Source organism: Lacerta agilis, chromosome 8 (assembly GCF_009819535.1).
Source record: "Lacerta agilis isolate rLacAgi1 chromosome 8, rLacAgi1.pri, whole genome shotgun sequence".
Taxonomy (NCBI): Eukaryota; Metazoa; Chordata; class Lepidosauria; order Squamata; family Lacertidae; genus Lacerta; species Lacerta agilis.
In genome coordinates this window covers 46,659,474-46,676,320 of record NC_046319.1, presented here as the reverse complement: position 1 = coordinate 46,676,320, position 16,847 = coordinate 46,659,474, and the positions used below count along the sequence as shown (strand labels likewise).

The window sequence follows — 16,847 nt, the reverse complement described above, 5'->3', positions numbered from 1 at the left end:
GTGTATGCAGTACTGGGATAATGATTTAATAACAGTAGGAGGAACCTTATCTGCCTTCCAGAGGCTGTATGGGAACATAAGAAACTGCCAGATATACTCAGTACTTTCTACATTGCGTAGCTGTGGCTCTGCAGGATTTCAGATGGGGGTCTCCGCTAGCTCTTCCTGGAGATGCCGGGGGATCGAACCTGGAGGAAGGAGAGGGTCAAAATGTAAGAATGGCAACGACCCTGCCACAAAATGGTGGTTTTCAAATGAGAACAGGAAGAGGTGAGGGCTATGTGTCCCTCCCGTTTTCCAAGCTTTATGGCTATCACTTTACTTGCTATAGAAAATGGGCAGTGAGTTATTGAATTAATGTCTATAATTTCAAAGGATCACAGACAAGTCAACTGCTATGGTGGCAGAATGCTATTCTAAAGGGCTGGATCTTGTATAGTGCTTAAGAATGCATCCTTTTGAAGGACCAAGTACATTGATTATGGTGAAATTTACCGGTACTTCCAAGTAAACATGCATTGGATTGAGCTGTAAGGAGGGCCGGAACAAAGAGGCAAAGGATATTTCTCTACTCTTTCACCCACCTTGAAATTGGCTGTTTTGTTTTGGTTACATTTCAGGGGCGTGAGGTAAAATTCTGGTTGAGGGGGTGGGTGGGAATCAGAATAGTCCCCATATTGCTTCCCACAGAAAACTGTATTCTGAGGTGCTTTCTGAATTGGGGGGGGGGGGGTTTCAAAATGGCTTACCGCCTTTAAAAATGGCTGCCTCCTTTGCCACTCATTTGGGGTCGCCCTTATAGTGGACAGCTGTTGAAAGCCTTGCCAACTGGCTACTTCAATACTGGATTACTGCACTGCGTTCTATGTGGGGCTTCCCTCTCACTTCTGCAGTTAGTGCAGAATGCTGACAGGAACGAGGCCTTGTCAGCCCCTAACATTTGTGCTCAGAGATCTTCACTGGCTATTGATTTGCTGCTATGCCAAGTTCCAGGTGCCACTATTAGCATATAAAGCCCTTGACAACTTGGGACCAGTTTACCGACGAGATTGCCTTATCCCACATGTGCCCACTTGACCACTTCAGTCGGTGAAACTGACACTACTACAGATGCCACATAACACCTATTCTGTCTTTGCAAGAACTCGATTGTTTAGTGTTCTCCCTGCCTATCGAGATCAAGTAGGCGTCTTCACTGCTACTCTTTCAGGAACCTGCTAAAACAAGCATATCCAGATGCTTAGAAAGTAGAGGTAATTTTAAGGTGCTTTAGTAATTTAACTTTTGTATGTTTTGAAGTATGGTTGTGAATTTCTCTCTCTCTCTCTTTTGTAAATCGCTTTGAGGTTTTTCAGAGTGTATAAATTTCATGAAGTAAATAAATAAAGCCCACAGAACAACACACCCTTTTACAGAATGGGTGGATAGTTTTCCCAGCAGCTCATTTTCTTTAAGAGGTGCAGAGTTAAATGAGCTTCGAAAGAAAAGGCAGTGGTTGAACTGGGTTTGTTGCAGAACAACTAGGAAAATGCTATTTATGTTTGGCTATTTGAAAATAGCCAAACTACGAGAGGCAGTGAAGGATAGGCGTGCCTGGCGTGCTCTGGTCCATGGGGTCACGAAGAGTCGGACACGACTGAACAACAACAATTTGAAAATAATAACCAAAAGACATGCCAGGGGGTGGGGTGCAGTTGGGGGTGGAGGGGGATCTGAGATTAATAGTGCAATGCTCTTTATATGTATTCAGAAGTAAGACTTCTGCATGAGTATTTTGCAGCTCGCAAAATGACAGAAGATGGCGTTTGTTAAGCATTCGTGGCAATACTTACCTATTAGGACCTTTACTTTTTAAAATCAGACATATTTAAAGTTGAAGTCAAATCATGTTCTGGTTTCTTTTGCCCTTGGCTTCAGAACAGTATGTTTAGCTAAGGTTATCTTTATTTTATTACAATATTTTGCTTAATATACCTTAGGGAATACCATATGAGAGAAGTATTTCTGTCTGCGGCATGTAAATTTACTTTTGTCACTATTAATTGTTAGGTTCTTCGGATACAGTGCTTAGTCTTAGTTTGGTTATATTTCTCTTAAACAGAAAAAATATACGAGCACAATTTCACTTCTGCTGAAATAGCAAAGCATAATTTACTTGTAAGACAGTAAGGACAGTGAGCCCACTGAACTTGCATAGAAGTTCCTAAAGAAAAGATCTAAAAATAAGTACATCTGAAGGATTCAAAGGGAAAAGGCTTGCTTTAAATATAATTACAATATAATTAAAAATAATATAAAAGCATTCTGGATTTAAACATTTTTCCACACAGGAAGGATGAGCCTTGCCTTCTTTTGAAATAATACAGAATGCCAGGTCAAGAAATCTTTTAGCACCTTAACTTGACATTTCACTTTGGTCGTTGAATTTAGGAAATGAAGCACCAAAGTAATCAGCTGACAATGAATCTCAAATGAATTGCGATTAAACACCAGAATTTCTGACTCAGATTACCGAGGGTTTTCTTCTTCTAATTATGTGCTGAACACAATCCTTGAAGATTTCAAACTTTAGAAAGTGTGATTCATGTTGCACACACCACATTGTAAACACATTTTGTTCAAGCAACTAAGTCGTATGTTCATTGCACAGATATCTTACAAAGCTTGGCAAAAGCACCCAGAAAATACTGCAGACAGCTTGCACCATATGCCAAGAACCAGGCCATTAGTCCAGCATTGCAGGTAAATACACAGGTACATGTGCTGAGGACTGGAGTATCACAGCAATTTTTTCAGCAGTGTGCAGCAAGACTTAATGTTTGGATTATAACATGAAACAGTCTATTTTATTCGTGTTCATTGTCCAAATCTGCCTCAGGCTCCATTTTCAAATCTTTCTCAGGTATGAAGAGGCCATGTAAGTCCAGGTGCAGATCTGTCTTGACCATGGCCCGAGCTATTTCCTTGAACGTTTTGGCATCCAGTATCAGCAGGAAAGGTAGCTTCTGGGGATCTGACGTTACGATGGATGACAAGATGATACCTAAAGTTGCAACAGAATATATGCTAAAACAGATTTTCCTGAAATATGGCTTTTTTTAAGAAGATGGGGCAGTTGGGGGCATGGAATGGGTATCAATTTATGCTTAACTTTTGGAGCTTGCCATGGCACAGTGAGTTAATATTTTCCCACTAAACTGCAATGAAAAAGAAAGCACTGTTGCTGTATGGAAGAAATAGCCTGCTGCCCACTTAAAAAGCTAAAGAATTAACTGGAAACAAGCTAACTGTTATTTGATGGAAAAATCTGAACGGTCACTTTAACGGAGTACCTAATGTAACACTTTGGAATGCAAATGCTTCTTTGATATGATTTTATAGGCCCTGCATTGTTTTCTTCACTGATACCCTCTTCTTTGTTTTTCTTATATGTAGCTGCATGTATGATTTCAGTATTAAAAAATTACAATAAAAACATACTCCCCCACTCCCCAAATAAAGAAACTGGAGAGGCCATAGCTCAGTAGTAGAACACCTGCTTTGGATGCAAAAGCCTGTATGTTCAGCTTCTGGTATCTCCAGTTAAAAAGAGAGCAGGTGACTGAGAAGACCCCTCTTTTCCTGAGACCCTGGAGATCTGCTGCCAGTCACAGTAGAAAACCCTGAGGGAGATGGGCAAGTGGTATAAAGCAGCTTCTTTTTCTGTTATAGCTGTGTTTGTTGTGTTGCTATAAACTATGAAGATTATAAAAATTAAATCCTATGTATTATTTTTGTTGTCCCTTAGCCTAACATATCACAGAGCTGTTATTATGTTGATAAAATAGGAGAAAGCCAAGTACATCACCCTGAGCTTCTTGAAAGATGCACAGGGCACACGTGATAAATAAATGCAATGGGGACAGTTGACAAAGGAAAGTGACATGTGTCAAAAGCCACAATGTGTAGATGTCAAGATTCCCAATTAAATCAGCATTACGACAAGTATATAATGGTTCCATGCAGCTTCTTGGAATGGTTTCTCAACATGTGTGCAAATGCTGAAGCACTCACTTAAACAGGAATGTAGCCCAGATTATAAAGACTTGTTTTCAGACTACATTAGCCAACATGCCATGGACTAAGTGAGTCATTGACAAGTCTGCAAAGTTTCAATCCAAAGAGTTGCATCCTGGGACATTATGGTGAAGGGTAGGAAAGAAATTGAATTAATAATAATAATAATAATAATAATAATAATAATACTTTATAATATTACTTAGGAGATTTGAACCCATGCAAAGTTAAATGGCACACGTTGTTGTTGTTGTTGTTAATGTGTTACTGTAGTGGTTTTCAAACTCTCTAGCTTCAGGGGAACTTTGTCTGGCAAAGAACCCCTTCCACATTCCAGCATATTCCAGGGATTGTTCACCCTGATAAGCTTCCAAGAATCACCTGCAGTATTTTGCTTGAAAACTTAAGTTACTGAAATAGGTAGAGAAACTGTTAACTATGACTTTTCCTTATAATCTTGAGCAGGAACTTTTGTTTATTAAACTGGATGTTCTCACATCTCCATCAAATACATCAAAAAGCTCCTATGTTGAGGTTTCATTGGTTTCCAAACATTTACATGTAATCAGTTAAATCAATATACAGTACTGTATAACTTAAAAGGCAGATATTGTCAATTAAAATATATTCAATTAGTTAACAGCCTTAGTTACTTATAGCATATATTTATGTCTTGCTCCTATCTGCAGTTCTTCCAAAACAGAACTGGTAGAGTGTGATGAAACAACTGCTGTTGTGTTTGCTGACTCTGCTGTTTAGCTCAGACAAAACAGCCTTAATCTCCAGGACTCTATTACACAGTTTAAGACGGGCCCTTTGATGATAAGCCATTCCAATAGGCTGCATGAAAGATCCATTGTACACGCCTCTGTGCCTGTCAAGGCGAAATGTAGCTTAGCTTTGTTCCGAGTTGTGCATTGTCAGTGGATAAGTGAGTTGCATTGTTGAGAAATTTCCACTGGTGATACAAACAAGGTTTAGGGGCTGTTATGGAAGGATGACATGTGCCAATCTAGTCATTAAAAATCCAGTTCTCCGTTTGGAGAACTTAGTACAGTACAAGCTTTGGGTAACTGCTCATAAATTCAACGCTTCCTATTTGAAAGAATATCAGCTAAATCCCTCTGCCTGAGTTTCTGGACACTCACTGACTTGCAAGACTGGAAGATAGATTCCCTCTCCTGCACCTAAGAGTTGGTGGCTACTCATCATGTTGGTTATATACTGCCTCCAGGATCAGAAGCAACATGTCTCTGAATACCAGGTCTACCTGCACTTATACCTTAACGCAGTTTGTACTTTTGGCATTACGACCAACATATTTTAACAAATAAATCTGACTGGCTCTTGAGTTGGGGTTTTGTTTAGGGTTTTCTTGTTTGGCAGGAGGTTGTTGCTGTTATTGATTTTTTTTTTTGTATCTTTATTTTTTGATCTTAGGATTTATGTGGAAATCATTTCAGTTTGGTTGTGTACTTTTTGATGTGTTTTATTTATTGTTTATGACTACCTTTGTTATGTTTGTAATAATTCTTTTTTCATGTTGTAAGCTGCCTTGAGCATGGTCTTAACTATAAAAAGGCAGCATACAGATAAAATGATGTATGTATGCATTTGTGATTCCAGCAGAATTTGAGCAGTTTCTTCTCCCACAACAAAACCCCTCCCCACTCCCTCACTATATTTAAGGGTCTGGTGACTTCTGTTTCAGTGTATCTGAAGATGTGTGCATGCACACGAAAGTTCATGCCAAGAACAAACTTAGTTGGTCTCTAAGGTGCTACTGGAAGGAATTTTTTATTTTATTTTGTTTTGACTATGGCAGACCAACACGGCTACCTACCTGTAAACAAAACCAGAGAGAGAGAAAGGGAGAGAGAAAGCTGGCTGTTTAGTCACTGGTTTTGCAGGTTTCCGTAATGCTTCCAAAGCCTCCCAAACTTGTTTGACCAGAGACAGCAGCAGGATAATAAATGAGCATCTACATCACAGCAAGGTAAACAAGGCCTGTATTATACTGCTTTCAAATCCCTTTTTAAAGAACTGTTTGCCTCCATTCTTGGTAAAAGCAGCTTCTTAAAGCCTGTTCTTTTTGTGAAAGAGAAAGACTTTAAATAAAAATATTGGTTTTTGCGACTAATGAAATCACATTCCCTTTAAAATGGGTCTTAACCTTAGCAGATCTTCACACTTTCCCTCATTAGAACTATTATGTCATTTACCATCATCTTCTTCTTTGGCATTAGGACTAGGAACAAAGATTGGTTCAGCTGGCCAGCAATGTTCTTCCTCCCAATGAAGTGCCGTCTTCGTCAGAGTGTCAACTTTAACTACCTAGGTGAACAAAGAAGAGGGGAAATGCATTCTTACGATAGAATTCTTCAAATATTTTCCTGATTTAGATTTGCATGCCTCCCCAAAATAAAATTAATCCCCATTCCAACTGCCTGATTCAGAGGGAGGGGTGCTGCAGCAAATCTCCACCCCCTTCAGCGTGTCCGGGGACAACGGAGGGAGACTCGAGACAGCAACGACTTCTCAGTTGACCTGGCTGGAACCTACTACCATTTTGTTCCTCCCCTCCCAGCTCATGTATTTTGCTCTTTCTTTTGCTCTTTCTTTTTCCCATTTTTATTTCATATTGTGTCTATAAGTCGTGATTTTTATTTCATATTGTGTCTATAAGTCGTGATTTTAAACTGTGACCCACCCTGAGCAGAAATGGGGTATATACAAGTACAGCCATATCTCGTGTTACATACGCTGCAGGATGCATACGTTCGGGTTACGCACCGCGGTAACCCGGAAGTAACGGAATGTGTTACTTCCGGGTTCGGCGGTTTGTGCATGCGCAGACGCGTCAAATGACGTCACGCGCATGCGCAGATGTGACACCGCATGATACGGACGTCATGGGTTACGAACGGGGCTCCGGAACAGATCCAGTTCGTAACCAGAGGTACCACTGTAGTAAATAAATTTATATAGTTTCTTTAAATATATTTATTATTGTTTTAATATTTCATTGTGAGTCACCTTGGAAAAATTTATATCCTGAAAGGTGAGATTAAAATTATGATTGTAAGAAATAATCAAACAACATACTCATTTAACTTTTCTGTCCAACATCCCCATTATTATTTTTTATGTGTAGAAATATTGAGATTGATTCAGATTCACATTCAAAAGTGAACCTACCTAATTTGCACTTCCTGAAGCAATGCACAAACTGAAACATAAGCATCCTTCAGAGTTTGCACTTTTCTGAATTTTTCAGTGCAGTTCTCAAGCCAAGTAATGTTTACAAAAATGCAAAAAAATATATGCATGAAATTGCATATATTACATACAAAAATCCATTATATTTGGGGAAACTGCTATCCCAAAATGTGTGTATTATTTTTATTAAGGCAAAATTGCATATAACATGTCAATGAGACAAAATTTGAACTAAAATGCTGATGAATTTTCAATAGAACTTTAAAAATACACACACAATTGAAAATTGAGTTAGAAATGTAGGGAACTGAATTTAAGATTGGAAAAATGGGAAACAGAGAAATTGAAATTGACAGATTTGCCCATCCCTAGATGTTATATGTAGACAGAGTAGGGCTGCCATATATCTGGATTATCCCAGACATTACTGGGATTTCAAAGGCAGAATTGATGTTTGGGAGGAATTTCCAAAAGGCAGTGCTTCATCCTAGATCTTAGGCAAGTCAATTGAAAAATTGCATTTTTTTAAAAAAAAAAGTTAAACAACTTTGGGGTTTGTCTAAAAAAGCTCAACAATTTTGGGGGGTGTCCTACTTTGTACTTTTTGAAATATGGCAACCCTAAAATGGAGTCTAGAATACAGGATATGGTCCAGACATATGGATATTACTTCATGGTCCCACTTCCGTATCTCTGCCTTGATCAATAAATATAGAATGAAAGTCACATTTCATGCAACTTTCCAAAGTTGCCAAAACAACTTAGAAAACTTTTGAACTCTGGGTCAGATTTGCTGCTGAATAAGGAAGTCTCTTCTCAGCTCTATTTTCACCCTTTTGTCCTCCTTGACCTTAACTCAGGAAGAAGCAACAGCCTTAATTAAGGGTTAACAAAACATGCATGTCAAGCAAATTTAATTCACAGCCCTTTGGTTGTTGCTAAAGCTGTGATCTATGCATATAATTGTGTTAGGTGGCATCATCAATTATAAGAGAAAGAAAATAGGCCACGGACAATAGAAACGGACGTGATTCAGTGAAGCATCTAAAGCAAGGGTGGGGGACCATGTTTTTGGAGTACAGCTCTCATCATCCCTGACCAATGGCCATGCTTTCTGGGGCTGATGGGAGCTGGACTCCAAAATCTGAAGGGGCACAGGTTCCCCACCTTGAATCTAAAGCACTTCTGTGGAGAACCTGAAAGGAAGGAGATGCCACCTCCTCCTTAGGCAGCTTATTTCAAACACTTCTCTGTTTGTACTTAGCTCTCTGGCCTGCAACTGGCAATCGGAGTCTCTTGCGAAGTTGTAGGTCAGAGGAAAGGTAGCCTTGGCTTTAAACAGATTTTGTGTTTCTAATAATAAAGTCAGTATAATGTTTATTGGCATTGCACAATGACATGTTATAAGAGGAAGTGTGCTTTTAGACAGCATACCTGTGTGGGAACTGGACTCCATTTAACCTGTGTGGCATAGATATATCTGTACTTTTTGCCATTGTAGTCATAATTGATGCGAGGCAGCTCTATTCCTGCAAGGGAAGTAGAACAATTTGTACTCATAAACAACAAGAGGAAAACAGAATCACTGCTGATATAGGGGTAAATATATTTAAAGAGGCTATAGTTCCACAAGGTAGGTGGTGGAATATTTTCAAGCACAGTCGTATTTTATAGATCCCTGAACAGAAATTATGACAGTTAGAAGATGCATTGTGTCTCCCTCCACACTGCCTAAACAATGGCCTCTCACCTTCATATAGTACTTCAGGCTGACAGTAGATGCTTCCATCTTTTTCCTTCACTGCAGTTGCAGTGGTGGATGGGAGCTGGACCAAATTCGAGCCTACTTCTGCCTCCTGAAAGAAAGACATAGTGCAAAGGTTGCATTTCCAGTGCCAAATGAATACACAGGAACCAAGGAATCTGCTTTCTGCAGAGTCAGACCATTGGTCCATCTAGCTCACGCACTGACTGGCAGCATCTCTCCAGGATTTCAGACCAGGGTTTCTTCCAGCTTTACCTGGAGATGCTGAGGATAAAATTAAGGACCTTCTGCATGCAAAGCAGCTGCTCTACCGCTAAACTAAATGTAAAATTTGCACTAGGGTGTATTTCATAGTATAAAACAGCTCACAAAATTATGAATCAATGGATGAGAAGCAACTTGGCTGCAACGATGCCAATTTCGAACACAGAGGTGGGTTATTTTTAGTTAACCCAATGAGGACTAAGCATGCACAGTAATCCTGGAATGCTGAGTGTCACCTGAAAAAGAATATAAACTGACCTGAATCCTGCACTCATAATCTGAAGTCCTTCTTCATGTGCCCCCTCCACAAGAGGTCCTGGGAGTGGCAACATGAGAAAGGGCCTTTTCGGTAGTGGCTCCCCATTTGTGGAATGCTCTTTCCAGAGATGCTTGCCTGACACCATTACTATAGATCTTTAGGTGCAAAGCAAAGCTCTTCCTCTATAACCAGACATCTGGCCTTTAATTATTCAAGTGGGTGGGGTGTTTTTAATGTATTTATCTTTCCTCTTTGGTTTTAAAGTACCTATGTGGGGTTTATTATCTAGTTGGTTGGTTGGTTTTAAGTTGCTTTAGGTTGTCCTAGGCAAGATAAGTGACTAACAAATAATAATAATAATAATAATAATAATAATAATAATAATAATAATAGTGATGATGATGAAACTGGGTCTGGGATGGGGATGGAATGGCTTGCAGGAGGGAGGGCCCTGGCTGGCTAGCCAGCACCCTAAACAGGAGCATACTTATTGAGAGATGATAATACATTAAGACAATGTGCTGCAGGATCCACTTGCCATAGTATAAAAGATTTGAAGGCATTGAGATTTGCTATGCAGCTTTTTAAGGGAAAATACTAAAAACAGTTCACTTTTGCCAACCCCGCCCCCGCCCCATGCCTTTCATTCTTTACAGATCAGGAAGGAAGAAAAATATCGAGGGAAACAACTGGTGCAATCTCAGTTATTAGTACAGAGCTGTGTTTTCACAGCATTAGTATAACCCTGTTTCAAAGGCGTAGCAAGGAACACTCTCTCAGCCATTCTGCAGTGTGGCAGGCCAAAACTTGTCAGACAGGTTGATGGGCAGAATGAGTTATCCCTACAAAACAACAATGTAAAGACAAGGCAGTTTCAGGGCTGCTTCAAATGCGATGGGATTCTTGACACAGGTAGCACTTCCCTGTTGGAAATCATGTTTATGTCACAAGAGAGCTGGCAGTTAAGACTGTGAACTGGGAAGTCCCCAGGGCAAACCTCACTGCAGCTGTGAACTCACTCAGTGACCTCAGTGGTGCCATTGGGGTGGGAGGTGGGGGGAAATCCAGGGCTCCACTCAGTAGAAAGAGCATGAGGGTCCCAAAACCCAGCTTGGGTGGCTTAGTACATTTTAAAGAAAGCAGAATAGAAACAAACAAAGCTGTCTTATATGATGTCAGGCCCATCTAGACATCTAAACTGGCAGTGCCTCACCAGGGTTTCAGAAAGGGGACATTCCCAACACTGCCTGGAGATTCTTCGGATTGACCTGGAACTTGTTGTGTGTAAGGCAGATGCTTTATCTACATCTAAAGTGAGGTGCAATAAGGCCATTAAACCCTGAGTCTAAAATTACCAAACTGCACCATCATCTCTTATACCCCTCCATCTACAATTTGATAATAATGCTGGTTGACTTTACAGGGGTGTTTTGAAAGCTACATTGCATAGTATTTTGGAGCTCTGCAATTGGGTCTTGGGAGCCACACAAAACAACTCGCAGGGGCCTGGGTGTGGCCTGAGGACTACAGGTTTGCCACTCCTGGTCTAAATCTCTGTCCTCCCACTTCAGCCCTAATATGATCCCTCCTCTTGCTTGAAAGAGGAAATGTAGCTCAGGAGTAAGGCGTCAGCTTTGTATACAGAAGGTCCCAGGTTCAATCCCCGACATCTCCTGGTAGGCTGGAAACGTCTCGCAACTGAAACCCTGGAGAGAGGCTGTCAGCCAGTGTAGACAGAACTGAGCTAGATGGTTCATTGGCCTGATTTATACTGAATAGGACAGCTCCCTATGTTCTGATGAAATTGGTACTAGCTGCATAGAGGAAAACGTACACGTTTGTGTACAGCTTCAGTGGGAGGCGATTTTAATACGGGAAACCAGCTCAGAGGCAAAGGGTTAGACTTCTCTACTCCCACCTCAATCCAATCAACCCCTGCCTGCAGATACTTTTTAAGAAACACAAAATTGCAGGGCATTCCGGTCTTGCAACTGCCACGCAACATGCAGTTTGATCCTGGCGATAATAAATGCTGATAAATTTTGGTGAAGTGTTTTGCACTCCCTCAAGTACTATAATAAATGCTATGTAGTATTACATCATCAGTATTTACTTTGCTATTCAGCTGCACAGGCACATGTAATAGATGTTGCAGTTGCCCTTGGTTGCCACAGCCCACTGAGGTTCCCCAGCGCATATACATATACATAAACAGACACATGTGCATTTGTTATGTATGACACACAAGCCACTCCCATCCCATCCCATCCCATGCGTGCCCCACCTCCCACTCTTCTGAAACATGAAGAAATACATTTCAAGTTACCTTAGAATTAACCAAAACGTGATCTTATTCCCCCTCCTCATTCCTATACAAATGGGATCTGATTCATAATAAACAATTTAGAAATAACGGGCAGTTCTTTCATGAACATACCTCACATTGCGTTCACTTAAACTCATGTTTTTTAAAATAAATCTGTTTTCTGGTGTATTTAGTTGCAGTGTGCAGAAAATGTAATTCTCAAGCAAAGTAGGGAAGGGTCACATCCATACTATAACACTGAAAGCAATGGCTTCCCCCAAAGAAACCTGGGAACTGTAGTCTACCCCTCATGGAGCTACAATTTCCAGCATTTTTAACAAACTACAGTTGTCAGGATTGGGGGGGGGGGAATAATGTGCTTTAAATGTATGGTATGGATGTGACTTTGAAAGAAAATGTGGCACAATGGACCAGCCCTGTTAAACAGGACAAGGCGGCTGCCTCAGGTGGTGGATGCTGAGTGGTGGAGGAAAGTGGCGACAGACTCCATCTATCCTTCCAGAGGCCCCTTCTTCCAGCCATCTGCCTCCATTGGGAGATGGAGATATGTGGGTCACATTTTGCTCCTTCTCAACTAGGCTGCTGCCCTTAAGCACTGTGGCAGACATTGTCCCATTGCTAATGTTAGAGTAAGGTTGAACTAAAAATCCGGTCAGCCTCTGAACATGCAGTGAGGTGCAGTGATGACTGTTGCCCATTGGGACAGGTAGATCAACAGGCAAGGAAGCAGGAGGAGCCAGAGCCAATGAAAGGCAGAGCCAACTATTTCTAGTTTTGTCCCCATCCTCCTCTCTGCTGAATTCTACAAGGGGCACCACTGAGAGTAAGCTGCTAGGAAGTGTTGCCCACTGGGCTGTGCACAAGTAAGAAGGCAGGCATATAGGGGTTGGCTGAGGGTAGTCTGAAATTAGAAGGGCAATGTCCCATTAACCCCAATGGATCCGGCTCCAGTGATGGTGAGGCACTCACTTCCCTTCTTGATCCACCCCTCCCTGCACCTGCAATTCACTTTTAAAAAAACAGTTCATGCAGTTATGAATGTCATGGATATTATGTTCCTAGTTTGGTGCTTATGGTGTTGAGACCTGGGAAGTGGGACCTGGGGCAGGAGGGAGTGGGAAAGAGTGGAGTTAGGATTTTGTGGGAGAGAAAGCCAGGCAACAGAGACTGCATGGGGAAAGGATATTCTCCCAAGTTGGGCTGATGGGCGTGTATATATGTGTAATTTCTGCATAGATCAGCCAAAACATTGGATGCCAGAATTATACAAACACATTGTGCAGTATAAGTAAATAATGCAAAGAATTAATTTCATTATTTGGCTTACCTGGGTTGTGCCCAGGTCATTCAGAAGGCAATGTGCTTCTGACTGTGTTTTCTTTTGGCTGACCCAGAAAACAAGCTGGGCCAGCTGGAGATTGTGGAAGGAAATGCATAACGTCTCAATGATTCACCCACAGAGCCCAGGTCTCAAAGCTGGCCCAATACATTTTGTTGCCTGAGGCAAAGGACAGCATGGTTCACACATGCAGCCATTCCACATATAGCAGCGAATCCTATTTCAGTACTAGCAACCAGGCACTGCTCTGCCCTGGAGGGAGATAAGCGGGGTGGAGGGCAAGCTTTGTGGTGCACAGCTCTCTTCTCCAACAGAAGGGTATGGTCAGGGAGCTCAGGAGGAATAACTGAGGAGCACCAACTACCGGTACCTCCCAGCATATGCTGCCTAAGATAGTCACCTCACTCTGACTAATGTTTGGCCTGACCCTGTCAGGTCTTAACTACCAATGATTTGGGGAGGAAGTGTAATGTAAGCATTATCCACTAAATCAGGCATGCTGCCCCTTTAAGAGAAATAGCTATGGATTGGAGTCCAGCTCCCAGAGGTGTGGCCTGGCTGGATAGGTTTGTCACTACTCTGCAGTGCCCCAGGCCTCATCAGAATAATAATTATTATTATTATTATTATTATTATTATTATTATTATTATTGGCTACCATCAATTCAGCTTACAGCAAGTTTCCATGTAAGCAGCAGGGAGCACCAGAAAGTTTTATATAAGACTGTTCCTGGGGAAACATGACATTATAGAAGAGTACTGTTATCTAAGGTTGCATCCAGATAACCTGTTTATTGAACATTCATCCTGATTTCTTTGCAGAGAGGTTAGATGATGCGTCAAGCAAAGATGCATTTTCCCGTCACTTTGCTTATTATAAAATGTGAATTTGTTGTGCAAGAACTCCAAAACAACTTTGATTTTGCAACCTGAATTTTACTGTATGCGATTGAATCCCATCCCCAAATAGCAATAGTCTGGAAATGTCCCTACTCAAACTATCCAACATGTAAGTTTTGCATTGCCTTGACAAAACTTGCCCTCTCTGTTCTTATGCTTGTGGATGCTGTGTTCACCATTGCTATGTGAATCAGAACCAAAAGATACAGTTTAGAATTACCTTGTCACACTGCAGAGGAATCACAAATCGCTTGCAGGTTGGTATAGAATTGAGTCTGGTGTTGTTTTCAAAGTTACCGTCCAGGTTTTTCAAATAAAACATCTGGTACAAGCTATTGTCTTTATAGGAGATGATGTCGAAAACCACATGGTCCTCCTCCTCGTAAGCATTCACATGGTGAAAGAGGACCATGGCATCTGTGTAAAACTTGGCAGACACAGGTTTCTTGGTCCTTTTGTCAATAAGGTGGATCCAGGTCTACAAAATGGCAACACAACTTCTGGTTAAGAAAGTTGCTGTCATAAAGATTGAAATCACATTACTGAATCAGACTGAAAAATTCTGTATATTCATTTTAGATATTTTGTTTTAAAAACTGTATATGGAATTGTATTTTATTTTATGTTGTCTGCTGTTCTAACCCAACCTGGGACTGCTGTTTGAAAGGCAGCATATAAATCTCAATAGTTTTTTATTTATTTATTACATTCATACCCCATCTTTCCTCCAAGAAGCTGAAGGTGCGTATGTTGTTCTCCCCTCCCTGCTCTGTCCTCACCTTGTAAGGCAGGCTAGGCTGACAGACTGTGACAGGCCCAAGGTCATCCAATGAGCTCAATGGATAAATAAGAGTTTTAACCCATGAAGAATAATGCCAGATTAAAGGGAGGAGTGGAATACAAGCTGACATTTTAATGCCAATGACACCAAGTCTTGGCTGGGGCTGATGGGAACTACAGTTAGGGATGGATGAAAGTGTCCATTTCAGCTTACCTCAGCTTTTCCAAATCTTAAATTCACTTCTCTGCATATCCGCAGCAGCTTGTAATTTTTATTTTAATCCTCATGAAAACTCATCAGCATATCTGATTTTTCTGGTAATATATACATTTTTGAATGCAGTTCTGAACATGTATAATGCATTTTTTTTTTTTTTGCTATTTTCATGAAAATGTGCATTTTAAATTGCACACTTTCCTGCAAATATATGCATTTTTTAAAAAATAATAATAATAATAATTACTGGGCTGGAGAACCACATTGCAAAATTCATAGATATGTGCATTTTGAAGGATAATTGTGTTTCAGTTCATGTATTGGTTTGCAGAGTGCAAATTAGCATTCCATTAAAATGCAAACGGAATCAAATCTCTTCTCCATCCTAAGTTGTGGTCTAAAACATCTGAAGAACATCAAGATGAGGAAAGGCTGCTTTAGTCAGTGTTGGGCTTTTTATATTGTTACCGGCTCTGGATATATAATTTTAAAAATAAAATGATGGAACCCAATGCAAGGAAATAAACTTCCAAATGTCAGTTTGGTTACAACCAAGATTGTATGAATGTATTTCCAGGGGTTTATTGATTTCTGAGTCATCACATCAAGAAAACTCACATAAGCAAACAGCTCTGCAAATTGTTGCTAGCCATGTTCTCAGGAAAATATGGGCTTTGGCACCTGCAATTTAATGTGAGGTGCGGCATTCCAAAAGAAATGTCCATGCTAATAACAAACGGAGTAAGGGAGCTGTATAAAACTAATAGGCACTTACAGAAAATTCACTACTGCTGTACTCAGCAAGAAAGGAGGGGGTGGGGGAAAGGTGTATATATATACCTTGTCATCCTTATGGAACACGAGGCAAGAGGCCCAGTTCACCCCTCTGATGTAGGCTGTCGCCAACTTGAGTATATCCAGTTTGAAGGGCTGCTCTATAAAGAGGATGTAATTTTCCGAAAGGCCAAAGCTGTGGTAATAGCTCGGGTGGAGCAGGGAGCGGGAGGGGATGGAACACATGACTTCCAAGTGTTTCAGGCATGACTTCTTTTTCCTCTTTTCGCTTGCTAAATAAATAAAAAAATAAATAGAACACATACACCAAGGGTTGTCAACATTTTGGGGCCTGTGAGCTCTTCTGCAAACCAGAGAACTGCCACACCAGTTCTTCCCTTACAACCGTACCCCCTGTCATAATGAGACTTGAATGCTTTCTATCGGCTACAGAAGTTTTCTTTCGAGCATGAATTTAGGAGGGGAGGGGGCCAGGAAAACAACCCTTTAGTAGGGAAGGAACAAATCCGTCAATTTCGGTTTCTCTCAGTTTCTTATTTCCCCCCAATGCTAAGTTCAATTTTGTATGTTATTTTCACAATAGTATGCATTTTTATGCACACTTGGTCGAGCACATGCATTTTTGTACACATAACAGCTGGAGAACTGCACTGTGCAAACTTCAATAAAGTGTGAATTCTTAAGGATGGCTCGGTTTGAGAAGTGCCCATTAGGTAGTTTCCCATTAAAAGGCAGATTCAAATTCATCCTTCATCCCCTACACACACACACACACACACACACACACACACACAAACACACACACACCACACCCTGCTCACCCACATGTGTTCATTTTTTAATTCATAGACCACCTACCCATACAACATGGTTGTTCCCTTGCTATGATCCTGGTTAAAATGCCCCCCTCCAAAGCTGTTATTTTGG

General features: G+C 40.8%; 1 protein-coding gene across 1 annotated transcript in view; it reads right to left on the bottom strand.

Moving 5' to 3' along the window:
* Window positions 1-1,932: 1,932 nt before the first annotated feature.
* The window catches only part of BCO1 (beta-carotene oxygenase 1), a 29,888-nt gene continuing 14,973 nt past the window's right edge, over window positions 1,933-16,847 (bottom strand). The window contains exons 6-11 of the mRNA XM_033157198.1: window positions 15,966-16,192; window positions 14,349-14,606; window positions 9,026-9,131; window positions 8,710-8,804; window positions 6,279-6,390; window positions 1,933-3,043 (exon numbers count right to left, since the gene is read on the bottom strand). Of these exons, the coding sequence (XP_033013089.1) occupies window positions 2,847-3,043; window positions 6,279-6,390; window positions 8,710-8,804; window positions 9,026-9,131; window positions 14,349-14,606; window positions 15,966-16,192 (995 nt within the window). The 3' untranslated portion in view covers window positions 1,933-2,846. The remainder of the gene's footprint in view (window positions 3,044-6,278; window positions 6,391-8,709; window positions 8,805-9,025; window positions 9,132-14,348; window positions 14,607-15,965; window positions 16,193-16,847) is intronic.